We start from the raw sequence: 14,592 nt of genomic DNA, 5'->3' as shown, positions 1-14,592 counted from the left end.
GGCGTCTCTGAATAGCTGAAGGTGTGCACTTTTCAGAAATATATAGTTTGTGAGGGTTATTTCACAATTAGGGGGGGTTAACACTGAAAAACTGCAGGTAGTGCACATAGAGCGCAGCCCCCAAAATTTCAACTGAAATTGCCCTTATGCATTGCCCCTGTTTTGGGGCATTTGGTGGCCACGTCTTTATGTGCACCCATACATATGGGGTATCGTTTTATTCAGGGGAACTTGCAGATTGATGTTTAGTAAGTTTTTGGTAGTTGCCATGGAGATTTTGGGGAGAAATCTAGGTTTTTTATCTGGTTTTTCCTTGATTTCTGACCAAAGCGCTGACTTCTGCAAGGGACTGCGGCCACAATTTTCCATGTAGAAAGAGAAGAGTGGTGTCTCTGAATAGCTGAAGGTGTGCACTTTTCAGAAATATATAGTTTGTGAGGGTTATTTCACAATTAGGGGGGGTTAACACTGAAAAACTGCAGGTAGTGCACATAGAGCGCAGCCCCCAAAATTTCTACTGAAATTGCCCTTTTGCATTGCCTCTGTTTTGGGGCATTTGGTGGCCACGTCTTTATGTGCACCCATACATATGGGGTATCGTTTTATTCAGGGGAACTTGCAGATTGATGTTTAGTAAGTTTTTGGTAGTTGCCATAGAGATTTTGGGGAGAAATCTAGGTTTGTATCTGTTTTTTCCTTGATTTCTGACCAAAGCGCTGACTTCTGCAAGGAACTACGGCCACAATTTTCCATGTAGAAAGAGGAGAGTGGCGTCTCTGAATAGCTGAAGGTGTGCACTTTTCAGAAATATATAGTTTGTGAGGGTTATTTCACAATTAGGGGGGGTTAACACTGAAAAACTGCAGGTAGTGCACATAGAGCGCAGCCCCCAAAATTTCAACTGAAATTGCCCTTATGCATTGCCCCTGTTTTGGGGCATTTGGTGGCCACGTCTTTATGTGCACCCATACATATGGGGTATCGTTTTATTCAGGGGAACTTGCAGATTGATGTTTAGTAAGTTTTTGGTAGTTGCCATGGAGATTTTGGGGAGAAATCTAGGTTTTTTATCTGGTTTTTCCTTGATTTCTGACCAAAGCGCTGACTTCTGCAAGGGACTGCGGCCACAATTTTCCATGTAGAAAGAGAAGAGTGGTGTCTCTGAATAGCTGAAGGTGTGCACTTTTCAGAAATATATAGTTTGTGGGGGTTATTTCACAGGTAGGGGGGTTAACACTGAAAAACTGCAGGAAGTGCATATAGAGCGCAGCCCCCACATTTTTAGCTGTAATTGCCCTTGTGCATTGCCCCTGCTTTGGAGTGTTTGGTGCCCATGTCTTTATGTGCACCCATACATATGGGGCATCATTTTATTCAGGAGAAGTTTGTCTTTCAAATATGCCTTTGTTAGAAAATTTTTATGAGATTTTTTTTTGTCAAATCCACATTTGATCATGCGTCCAAGTTTACGTTTTAGAAAAAAAAAAAAATGTCATAAAAAGTTCCAAATTTCACAATGCACTGACAAAAGGTATTTGGCTTTTGAGTGAAAACTACATTGCACCTAGAAACCTGAAGGTCTGTAGTTTCTAAAGATACCAAACATGAGGGGATATTTTAGATTTACATATAAGTTATGCTGCATTAACTGTTACAAGCGCTTTTCTGCTTTGTTCTGGTGTGATATTGTACAAAGTATTGCTTTAGTTTGGGGGTTACTTCTGGACAGGAACTGTGGGGTACCACCACATATTTGGTATCGTTGGACTTGGGAGTATCAGGGCTTTTACAAACAACAAAAAAAAGTGTGTAAAATTAACTTTTCTATGGAAAAAAAACTCAAAATATACAGAAATTTTTCATAATTTTATTTTTTTTTTACATATTTCACCCAAAATACACATCATATCTCCAGAAAAGTTATAAAATTTGGTATGTATGTCGAAGCCCAATTAGTGACGAAAAAAACGATATATAATTTCCCTAGTTTCATGGAGGTTTTTCTACCAAAAAACATTGTTAAAGTGAATGAGTACAAAATGCTTAAAAAACGTCTGGCACTGGGGGGAACCGAAATGACGAATTCGGCTGGCACTTAAAGGGTTAAAGGGCAAATTGTTTTCTATTGTGGTTGTCAAGCAAAATAAACTTCACCTACACTGTAGAAATTATTTTAATCTTATTTTCTTCAGCCTTCAAGGCACCATTTTGTGGACACTGTTATTAACGCAAGCTTTGTATCCTACCAAAATCTTGTTTCTGTGCCAGTATGGGGGGACCTGATACCCATGTCCATGCACTGGTTATGAAATTAGATAGTGAGGAGGGGGGGATGTGAGGGGCACAGCAACATCTACTAAGTTCTGAATTGCAAGTGAATGCAACTGTCTGCCCCACCTTTATGCCTAAGGCATAGAGGCGGGGTAAGCAAAATATGATTGACAGCTGGGATTTCTAAATGCTTTTATAATGGGTAAAGATGTGTTAATAAAAAAATGGCTTTTGGTTTCATATTTAATTTGAAAAGGACTTTTATTATACAGCTTTTTATGTCTGGGTGACAGGTCCACTTTAAAGTAACTAACCAATGTAAAGCCTGTCTCAATATCATCCAAGTGCTTCTATTTAGACAAGCCTGTCCTAGTTCAAGGATTCAGAGGGCAAAGAGGATGGGGTTCTGGAAATGTTGTGAAAGATTAAAAGATGTAAATCAATGTTGCCTTGGTTGATAAGGGTGTGACCAAATTGCTTTTGTGTTGGGCAGTAAGATGTCTCCCATATAGTATCTAAGAATGATCTTTATAAGTCTTTGTAGCTTTAGAGGTTATGAAGACCTATAACAACTTGCCTTCCTGCATGTCTTCTTATGAAAAGCAAATGCAATTGTTTAAAAAAAAAAAACCAAGTACTTATTATATTATAAAACCTAAATGACTGAATACATTGTATTCCGTGAGATTCGTATTCTGTCATCTACTGCAAATAATAAATATACATTAAATTTGTGATAAAAAAATTATTTTTATTGAGACAAGCTTGAGTCAATAAATAAATACATAAGCAGCAGTCTTGTTTGATGGTAAGGAACTGCATTTAAAGTCAAACAAAGACCATTTGTACCACTAGTGTCTCAAAAAGAACTGAAGATGGATGGCTTCCCCTGCCAATTGGGATAATTTATGGGTGTGCAAGGTATATATAAAGTTGAATGAACTTCAATGTTTACCTGTTTTTAAATTCCTGTGTGTCTACTAATCATTTTTCAAATAAGAATCTCCAGTTGTAATTATCTATTAAATTGGCTGAATGCCATTTTCAAAATACCTAATACTGTGAGAATTTAACTATTACTGCACTGAAAACATTACATAAACTTTCTTTTTCAGTTCTGCTGACAAATATACCTAGGGGCACATTTACTAATCCACGAACGTCCGAAGAGCGTCCGAATTCGGTTTTTTCGTAATGATCGGTATTTTGTGATTTTTCCGTAAATTGTCGCGACTTTTTCGTAGCCATTACGACTTGCTCGTAAATTGTCGCGACTTTTTCGTAGCCATTACGACTTGCTCGTAAATTGTCGCGACTTTTTTTGTAGCCATTACTACTTGCTCGTAAATTGTAGCGACTTTTTCATAGCCGTCGTGCCGAGTACGAAAGTTTCGGATTCATTCAAGCTTCAGTATCGTGACTTTCCTTGGGCCAGGTTGGAGCTGCAGAGTGCCATTGAGTCCTATGGGATTACTACAGTAATCATTCTGTTTAAGAAAGTATACAGTACATCCATAGCACTGTCATGGAGGTAGTGGAGCTATGCTGATAATTTTTTTTAGAGGTGCTTTCTATTAGTTGCTAGAAGACTTTTCACCAACCATGAGGCATATTTTAAACTAAAACTGATCCGGCAATCATTTGCTTATTTAAGTTAAACTCACTCTACACCTCACTCTCATTACAATATAATCCCTCACCACCTTATTCTCATTTGAGATAAATGTTGTCCCCTCTCAATCATCTCACTTCTCAAATCAAAACAGTTGCTTACAGTTTGTTTTACACTAAGAATAAAATAACTGAAATAGTTTTTTTCAGTTTAGCAAAAAATGTTATTTAAAATGATAGAAATGTGAATAATGAGTCAAACGGAATGGGAGGAATGCGGCCATAAGGCAGCACATGAATTAGATGTTATCCAATTACTCAGGGCACAGAACTGTCTGTCCACATGGATGACCAAATAGCACTGACTCATTTGTCCAATCTCATAAACAAACAGTTTATGGAACCGAAAGATTGTGGCCCCTCAGAATTCTGCTCATAGCTCATCAGTGCATGAAAGAGGCTTTCCAAAGAAAAGACATACCCAGTATGGGCATACATATCTGCCTGCTAGGTGGCCAAACATGCCCTAATGGCTTGACATTGAATTGGCCAAACCAGTTGACCAGCCTAATTTGTGCAAGTATGGCCATTTTTATCCTAATATTGTTTCTCGCACACAAAGGATACATAAATTTTTTTATATATATGTGATGTGTACTTATTCATGCTGAACTTGGATGATGTGTAAAAAGCATAAAACTCTGCGCATGTTTTGTGTCTACACCTCAAATATAATTATTTTATAATGGACTTTAAATGGAAACAGATTGGTACTGTAGTATGAGGAAGGCTCCCTGCCATGTAAATCAATAGAGAACATTAGGAAGATCTGCCACTGGGTAGTATTTTTACTGGACAAATTCTATACAAGGGTGAAAAGATAGGTAAGTAACAAAGCTGAACAGAGAAATAGTACAGGTAGATGTCAGTCAGTCCTTTTGATCCTAATGGCCTAGTCAGTATTAAGAGAGCATCTAGATCTTGCCTAGCCCCAAAAAATTGCTGTAAGCAGATGGTAAATTGTTTTGAAAAATCAAATGTGAAGGTTGAGAGGGGTGAGAGGGGTGTATAGCAATTTAGGTACACTGTACTACAAATATTTTAATTAACTGAGCTCAAGGTCAAACTAACCATGCCTTAAAGGGGAAACACATCCCCAAAAATTTATGAACAATTGGTGAGTGTTCTTCTGAACACTTTTTCAATTTAAATTTCTTTTCTATTCTCTTTTGTTTTCCTGATGTTAAGAATTTTACTCTAATTTAAATAGGCCCCTAACTGACCATCTACAGTCCAAGTCTATTTTAAACAAATGTACCCCTGCCAATAGTGCATTTCAATACACACACAAAATAATACATTATTTATAAATAACAATAATCAGAATTTTAATCCTTTAAGTGCCACAGGACGTAGAATCTACGTCCTGTGTATAAAAGTACCTAAGTGCCACAGGGCGTAGATTCTACGTCCTGCTGAATTTCCGGGTTTGGGAGCAGAAGAGCGGCTTTTCAAGCCGCTCCTTCGGTCCCCATTCATTCCCCAGCCCCTAGGCAACGAGCACAAGGGGGGAACGAGTGGCCCCTGGCGTGATCACCCAGGGGCCCCATATGAAAGACCAGGCAATGCACGTGGCTTTCACTGCACTGCCTCTTCCATCCTCAGCTTCCCCCTCTGCCCCCCCCTTCCTGCACCGCCTACTCACAGATCGTTCAGTGCAGCTGCCTCTCCCGTGTCTCCAGATTCTTCTGCCCAGGTAAGTGCCAAATACAAATCGCACACTTATTACACTAATACACACTTATACTTACACACACATATACATTTTTGGGGGGGTTTGGGGGTTTCACACATTCAAAGCACTTACAGCACTCACACTTACTTGCACACACACACATTCACACAAAACACATTTTACCTAGTGTACACACACTTACACACTTATGTAATTTTGAATGTTTTTTTTTATCGCATCGTTTTTATTCTTGCCTGAAAAAAGTTTTATTGCCATTGCGGATAGCATATTCGCTAACCACACGGCGCAATACCTTTTGTGTATTATTTTGGTGTTTCTACTACATTTTCTGTGATTTTGGTGCATTTTTGGGTATTTTATTGCAGTTTTAGCCATTTTATTGCATTTTCAGTTATGCATAGTTGTTGTTCGCTTGACTTTGTCTGTAAAACTTTTGCCCAAGCCAAAATACTCAAACTGTGATTCTGACTGCAGATATTATTATGCAAAAAAAATGATTTTAGTGATTTTTTTTTTCATTTTTATCAATTTTATTGCATTTCACATTTTTCTTTGTTACTTGTCTTTGCACATGGACATTTTGTCTGCTGTATTTCAATTTGGCATCCTCTGTACCCCACATAGTTTGGTAAATCTATGCATATTGGGCATCAAACTGTTCAGTAGACCCCTGGCGTTCATATTTAGGGTATTTTATGTTGGTATGTTACTAAATGTGGGGTACATAATGGGGCAACCTGCAAGCTTTGTGACCATTTTCAGAAATGTCACAAAAACCGTTCTGTTTAGTATAGCTTTGTAGTTTGCAGTAGAAAGTTGTATTTACCCATTTTTGGTTTTGTCAGAATGTGTACTTTCAGAATATATATAGTTTTCTAGAGTCTCCATACTGTTAGGGGGCCTTATGGCACATAATGCACATGCCGGTAGATTATATTGCAGCTTATACACTTTGTATGCACTAACTTCCTTACACATACCGGGTGCAAAAACTGCATGAGCCGGAGTGTCTTATGTGAAAATTCACATGCCCTATTTTTATTTGGGGGCCCCTGTACAGCATGTAGTTTGGCCAATATATGCATATAGGGCATCAAACTGTTCAGTAGACCCCTGGCGTTCATATTTAGAAAGTTTTATGTTGATACAGTACAAAATGTGGGGGTACATAATGAGGTAAAATTCAAGCTTTGTGATGATTTTAAGAAATGTCATAAAAACCATTCTGTTTAGCACAGCTTTGTAGTTTGGTAGTTTGCAGTAGAAAGATGTATTTACCCATTTTTGTTTTGTCAGAATGTGTACTTTCAAAAATGTATAGTTTTCTGTATGCACTAACTTCCTTTTGGGGTCTCTAAATGCCAGATACATCGGTGATCCTATACACAATGGGCATCAAACTGTTCAGTGGACCCTTGGCTTTCATATTTAGGGTGTGTTTTCTTGTTTTCTTTTCATTACAAGAGAGACATCTGCATCCAAAAGGCAGTGGGACAAAGGATGTCCAGTCTGTACATTTAAAAAATTATTTACAAACTGTGCATGGGAGAGTAGCAGGTTCCGAACCACTTACCTGATAACAAAACTGGTAAAAATCCTAGCATGGGTTAAAGGGGTTGTTCACTTTTGAGTTAACTAATAGTATGATGTAGAAAATAATATTCTGAGACAAGATGCAAATGTTTGTATAGCAGCTCTCCAGCAGAAGACCAGAAGGTTGCCACCTTTCCCCACCGCTAAAGGTGGCCATACACAGGCCGATTGTAGCTGCCGATATCGGTCCCTTAGACCAATTCGGCAGCTTATCAGCCCGTGTAGGGGCAGGAACGACCGATATCTGGCCTAAAATTGGGCAGATATCGATCGGGCAGGTTAAAAGATTCAGTCGGAAACCGACTGCGGCCATTGTTGCTGAACGATCGAATTAGCCTACATTTGCCCGATATTGCCCACCTGCAGGTGGGGATATCGGGAGAAGATCCGCTCGCTTGGTGACCGCTTAACCTGTATGCCCATCTTAACGCTGGGAAGGGGGTGGACAGTGACATCACTGGGCAATGTTGTGATATCGCAGAGCTGGGGCCTGTGATGTCATGGGTGGGGCTATGATATGGCGATCAGCTGATCACCGTGTCAATATCTGAGCCTGGTTTTCCTAATTTGAAAAACTGGTATGCAGCTTTGACCTGGTTGGGTGAATGTCTTATTGCAATATCCAAACCTTTTTCAGCTTATGTTTTTTTAGTTTAAGGAAGTCAAATCCATTCCTCCTCCTATCCACACAATATTTCCTGTGTCACTGACTGCCATATAGTCCCAAATTATACCAGATACACTTCCATGCATAACAGTTTTCAAAGTGTTCTTGTCTTCAAATGCTTCTTTTTTTCTCGAAATGTACCTGATGTGCTGTAATAGAAACTAAAGCATTTAATATTTGTTTCGTCAAACCATAGTACTTGGTTGTGCTGCATATGCTTAGATAATCCTCTTTAAGATGGTCACCTACATCAAACTCATCCCTAGTCTGGCCTGTCCTCATTCATTAAAATGTTCAGCAATGCACTATACAAAGTCTGTCTTAATGTTTTTTAATAAATAGATATGAAGGAGTACAGTGGCACAGCTCCAAACTGTCCCGATTTTCACGGGACTGTCCCTCTTTTGACAGCTCAACAGTCCTGGATTCTTACTGAAAAGTCCCTCATTTCCCTTTGATCTCCTGCACTGAAGCTAAAAAATACACTACATACATCTACATATTTAATTAAAAAGTGGCTTTTGGCAGAGAGCCCAGAAATCTTAATGAGCAGCACCTGCACTTAGAAACATTGTTTCTCACATTTAATTAAAGTGGGCTTTTGGCAGAGCCCAGAAAGGTAAAAAGCCCAGCCTGCTCTGAGATACAATTGTAACTAATAAGCTAAAGAGGAACTCGGACTTGCAGCTTAAAGGGCAATTTCACCTTTTTAAGCAAAACTGTAATAACACATAAAACAGGACCCCAAACTCCCCAGAAATTTGTTCAAACATTAAATAACCTGCCAAATTTAGTCAAATGGGAGTGGTATTTAGGGGATGTGGTTGCAAAATGGGCGTGGTCAAAAAAATTCGCCATGCTGCGCACAGCTTTTGGTTTTGTCCCTCTTTCCATTTTTTTAAATGTTGGGAGGTATGCAGTGGATTGATTTTCTTCAGCTGGAATGGTGCACTACTACTCCCATAAATGTATGCTTACTGGAAACTGCATTCAAGAAGCCTTTACAATTTTTTATAGCCTACCCCTGCTTTCTTTTTTTTTAATAAACTAATTAGAAAAAGCCATGTTATAATACAGGCACAACATTTCGTGTTTGAAATTATATTGTCAGGCCCAGAAGAATCATTCTTTCGTTATACCAAGGAGTTTCCTGAAAGCACTGCGCCAGCATTTAACGTTTTTTCAATAGTGTCGCTTATATAGCTTTCCCATGTTTCAAAGAAATTGTTTATCCGTTTTTCTTTTTGCATAGAAATGCTATCCAGTCCATGGTAAATAGATGGGACAATTTTGAGATAAAAAGAGAGATGGAAAAGGGGTTGTGGTTTGATCCTTTCCTGAAGAATGGCTTTTTTTTCGCTACTGATGAAATTATAATTATCAACCTGGTGCTGCCCTTTGTTAGTGTGGATGGGAATTTTGTTGTGAGGCCTAAAGTAGCTCATTCAGGGGAGACTGGAGTATAATTAAGCGTTAGAATAGTCTCTCACCTCCCCCCAGAGTTTCTTGATTTTTGGGCAGCTCCAGAGGGCATGTAACATGTCTGCTTCAGTTTGATTACATTTTGGGCATCTGCTATGTTGCCATAATTGCACTTCATGTAATTTTAAGGGGGAGTAATAGGAGCAGTGGAAGATTTTTAAGAACATTTTCCTGTAAGAAGGCATTTGAATTTCTTTTATGCAGAGTGCAGTGCTCCCAGTGCTGGTAACCATTGTATCCATTTTCCCACTCCCCTCTTTTCATTTGTATAATCATATAATTCAAATTTTTGTTTATAATACCCTCTAATGTTACCTCTCATAGTTTAATTCTTCTATCCCCTTTACCAGTTGAGCTGGAGAGAGTGCAGAGACGTGCAACTTATTAAAATACTTTGCACTTTTCAACAATGAACCTCATTTTCCATTTTGCTGCCCAGTTTTCCAATTTTGTCAAATTGCTCTGCAAAGTGGCAGCATCCTGCATGGAACTTACAGTTTTGCACAGTTTAGTATCATCAGCAAAAATTAAAAAAATTACTTTCTATGCCCACCTCCAGGTCATTAATAAACAAGTTAAAAGGCAAAGGACCAAGGACTGAGCTTTGCAGTACTCCACTAACAACACTGGCCCAATTAGAAAATGTTTCATTTACCACCCTCTTTGTAATCTATCCTTCAGTCAGGTCTCTATCCAAGTACAAATATTATGTTCCAGGCCAACATTCCTCAAGTAGATGACTTTAACTGTCATTCGAGTGTTGAGGTTCCTGCTCACCTATTCATAAAAGGCAGTTAAATTTGTCTGGCAAGACCCGTTACGCATAAAACCATGCTGGCACAAACTTATAGTATTGTGATTTACAATGCATTCAAGTATTCTATCCCTTATTGCCCCTTCCAATAGCTTTTCTTCCACTGTTGTCAGACTAACAGGCCTATAGTTCACAGGCTGATCCCCTTTTGAATAATGGAACCTTATTATCAATTCACCAGTCCCTCAGCACCATGCCATACCTCAATGAATCCTGAGAAATTAAGTGAAGCGGTATGGCAATCACAGAGCTAAGCTTGTTTAATACCCGGGAATGAATACCATCCGGTCCTGGACCTTTGTTTACCTTTACGTGTTCAAGTCTCTTTTAAATTTCCTCCTAAGTTACCCATGCATCAGTAGTTATATTACTGGAATTGGTTCTATTAAAATGGAAGCCTTGATTAGCTGGTTTCTCAGCTGCATAGACCAATAAAAAAAAAAGAGTTCAGTATTTCTGCTTTTCACTGTGCTCATCAACAAAGTGACCCCCCTGTGATATTAAGCGTGCCACCCCTTGTTGCTTCATTTTTTTAAATTTTTTTTACTACAATACCCCTTTCCATCACTATTTTAGCATGCCTGATAATTTTTTTGTATAATTTATTTGCTTCCTTGTACCTGATGAAAGTTTCTGCTGTCCCAGCTAACTTGAATGCTTCAAAAGCATGTTTTTTCTAACCAATCTCAACACTAACAATTCTATTCAACCACAAAGGTCTTTGCTATGTCTTTCCTTGCTTACAAGGGGAATATACTGACCAGTATACTTGTTAAGCAATATTTTAAAGATATTCCATATTCCTTCTGTGTTTAACCCCGTTAGGCCTAGCTCTGCTCTCCTCCCCACCACTACTAGAGAAACTGGTCTCTCGGCTGTTAGAGAGATCAGCCCCATCTAGAACCCCCAATCCAGAGTTCATTCTCCCATCTTCTTCACACAATCTGGCAAATCTGTTGGGATGCACAAACCCCAAACCAGTCTCCCTTTTCCTCCCCCCCCCATTAGATTTTGTCACAACTGTCACCCAGCTTACTGCCTCATCATCATGCCGATGTTCTCCTCCCCCCACAGACATATTGAATATAACTGCCAGAAATTTCTATATCTATCTAAAACCAAAACATACTACTAGCTACTGGTGTAGAATCCTTCTGTCAACCTTTTTTATAACTAAAATGTATGTTTACATTATGGGTTGACATTTGTAACAATAATCTACAACAGATGATGGACGTACTCCAAACATAATGTTAAATTTATAAATAATTTATAAGTGGCTTTTAGTTTTGCACATTGCAACCATATACTAACCATAGACTAACCATATTGCTCTCAATATTATTACTATAATGTGCTTCTAGAGCTGCCTATTCATTTATATATTTATATATATATATATATATATATATATATATATATACTGGAAATTCCTCGGAGAGCATAATATTTGTAAGCAAGGAACTGTGAACTCTAAAAGGGGGTATTAAGTAACATTTGTATTGTATTTTTTTGATGATTATTTACATTTTTTGGTGCAAAAAAAATCTTGAAATTGAGTTACAGTTTAAAAAATACAAATTTTTTATTTAGATTTTTTAATAAATATGGTGACATTCAAGTTTTAAAAAATGTTGATGTTTATCAACGTAGAAAAAAAAATGAAAATTACACAAATATAAATTCTGTAGGTCTCCCTTTGTGCATATTCAGTCCTGACAGGACAAATGCAGCCACATATTAAGAATTCAAAGAAATTTCTTGTGTACACACACACAAACACATGCACCTGTACATTATATTGTATTGTACAATTATGTCGTATTGTACAATATTATACTATTTATAAACAGAACAAGGAAGAACTTTTGTCCAGGTGCAGTCACCCCCAGCAAACCAAAAAATTTTTTTGAAATAAGAGAACAGAAAATAGTACCAGCGGACTAGCTGCTTTACTAGACCTGTAGCAAAAGTTGTACCTTTTGTTACATAACCCCAGTGTCCATTGAACAGATTTGGATACTGTTCATTAATGCCATTTATTACTAGTGGCGGCTGGCATAGTACAAATAGGAAACACTCTGCAATACCAATTAGGGCTGTATCACTGCATTCTCAAGCAACTTGGAAAACACAAGCAGGAAACCACTACAAACTTCATATAGAGGCACATTCTAAACGTATAATGGCTAGCAACTCCCCTTATTAAAAAAATATGGAAAGCACACCTAAAAATGTAGGTGTGCCTTCCTTACTTGTTTTTCCTTGTGCCCCCTTATCCAATAGCTGCTGTGGAAAGAAATTCGTAGGAAAGATCATTCGGCCACACTAGTAATGTTAAGAGCTGAATCATCAGATATGCAAGTACAGGTATTCAGGACCCATTATCCTGAATGCTTGGGACCTGGGGGTTTTCCGGATAATGGGTCTTTCTGTAATTTGGATCTCCATACTTTTAGTCTAATAAAATTCATTAAAACATTAAATAAACCCAATAGGATTGTTTTGCCTTGAATAATGATTAATTATATCATAGCTGGGATCAATTACAAGGTACTGTTTTATAATTACAGAGAAAAAGGAAATCATTTAAAAAAATTAGAATTATTTGATTAAAATGGAGCCTATGGGAGATGGCCTTTCCATAATTGGGAGCTTTCTGGATAACAGATCCAATACTTGTAAAACAAAGGAATTCTTTACCCTTATCTCACGACTCAAAACAATCAAAACTTTAAGTCCTGCCCAATTTAAGAGATGACCGTTATCGTTTGCCCCGTCTCCCACTAAACACGCCCTGATTATGATAATATCGGTGAATGTATGACCAACTTAAGCAATTTGTAGATTTACAGATACATGAGAGCACAGGTTGTGGATGTTTATTACACATCAAAATATTAAAACTGCCTGGCGCATTTCGTCCACAACAGATGTAATCATAGGCTATGATATAATCGTAACGTAATCATAGGCAATGATACCCTGAGATAACCACACATTTAGGATGGAATTTACAAGGGATTTAGGGATTATACAAGTAGAGCTTTTTCTACTTACTCTATACTCTTTTTCTACTTACTCTATTTCAAGCCACATAGCAATAAAACCGTTACCTGCTTGTAGAGTTCTCCTCAAAGGGATAGAGAATTTCTCCATTATTGCAAATCTCGCAAATGAATCCCTTTTGGCTACAAAGACTGCAGCTGTATACATGAGATGTGGCAAACTTGATTATCTTCAAGAGAAACGGAGCAAGCTTGCCTTCAATAACCTGCCCAAACAAAGAAAAGCACATTATATTAAATCGGTAATTTTGAGGAAGAGGAAAGAATACCAAATTTGCCATGTTTTAAAGAAAAGAGACAAAACAAATTACAACGGCCATATGAACCCAAGAAAAAAAAAATAATACAAATTAATGAAATTTAAATTCTGTATTCCTATCACATATAATTTTAGGATAATCATAATACTGGAGGAAGGCAGATAACTGAAAACTTGTTTGAATTTAATGTTTTTTGTGATTTATTTTTTGGGCCAGTGTAATTTATATTTTTCCTATGGTTGCATAATGGAGGGTTTCCCACCGGCAATTTACATTATGTCTTTTGGGAAGGCATTTGGAGGATATTAGTCGTCCACACTAGAGGAGATTTGTTGCAGGCGACTAGTCTCCCCATCTGTCATAATCCTTAGGGTACTGGCACACAGGGAGATAGTCGCCCAAAATAAATATTTGCCACCGCAGTTGACAGTAATAACACTGAAATATATCTAGTTAAAGAGCGGAAACAACAGGGTTGGTGCTGCCATAGCCTAAGGCTCAGGACTGCCAAGGCATGTTCCAATCACCTAGGTAGGGGGTACCCTGCCTCCCTTCAGCTTCTCCATCAAATATAGCTGTGATTGGTTGGGAAGATTTTAAAAATTCCCTTCAGGTTGCCATCCTTTATCATCATATTGCCCTGTGCCAATATAGAATATACAGCCCTGTGGAGCATTACTCTCCATTATGTAGTGGACTTGTGGGCGCTGGGGATATTTTATTATGTTGGGTTGAAAAACCCAACCTACTGTTCTTTGACTTCAGCTTATTCTTCCGCTTTTTCTTCTTCTTAGCGCCCCCCATTTTCTAAACGCTACTCCTCCTACAGTTTTAGGGGTACAACACCCAAACTCCCCACACTTCTTCTCCCCATAGCGGAGCAGGTTGCTTGTGCTTTTTTAAGCGATCCTGCCCCCCCTGTCTTTTTGTGGTGCCACTCCGAACACCCCAATTTTCCCATTGACTTTGACAAGGAAAATTTTCAAACAGCTGCCACTCTTACAGCTTTGAAGCTACACCCCCAAACTTGAATAACATAATCATGAAGTCACCCCGAATGAAACAGCGAC

The 14,592-nt window shown here is 38.2% G+C and overlaps 1 protein-coding gene across 4 annotated transcripts in view; it reads right to left on the bottom strand.

The window, feature by feature from the left end:
• The window catches only part of plekhm3 (pleckstrin homology domain containing M3), a 104,323-nt gene that overhangs the window by 18,855 nt on the left and 70,876 nt on the right, over nt 1-14,592 (bottom strand). For 3 of the 4 annotated variants that reach the window (XM_002937114.5, XM_031893432.1, XM_031893431.1), the window contains exon 7: nt 13,311-13,468. In XM_002937114.5, coding sequence (XP_002937160.2) covers nt 13,311-13,468 — 158 coding nt within the window. Of the gene's footprint in view, nt 1-4,106; nt 4,287-7,979; nt 8,048-13,310; nt 13,469-14,592 lie in introns of those variants that run through there. The other variant, XM_031893433.1, reaches the window with a different exon arrangement.

The sequence above is a fragment of the Xenopus tropicalis genome, chromosome 9 (genome assembly GCF_000004195.4).
Source record: "Xenopus tropicalis strain Nigerian chromosome 9, UCB_Xtro_10.0, whole genome shotgun sequence".
NCBI lineage: Eukaryota > Metazoa > Chordata > Amphibia > Anura > Pipidae > Xenopus > Xenopus tropicalis.
Note: the sequence above shows the minus strand (reverse complement) of the source record. Positions and strands in the feature narration are given on the sequence as shown.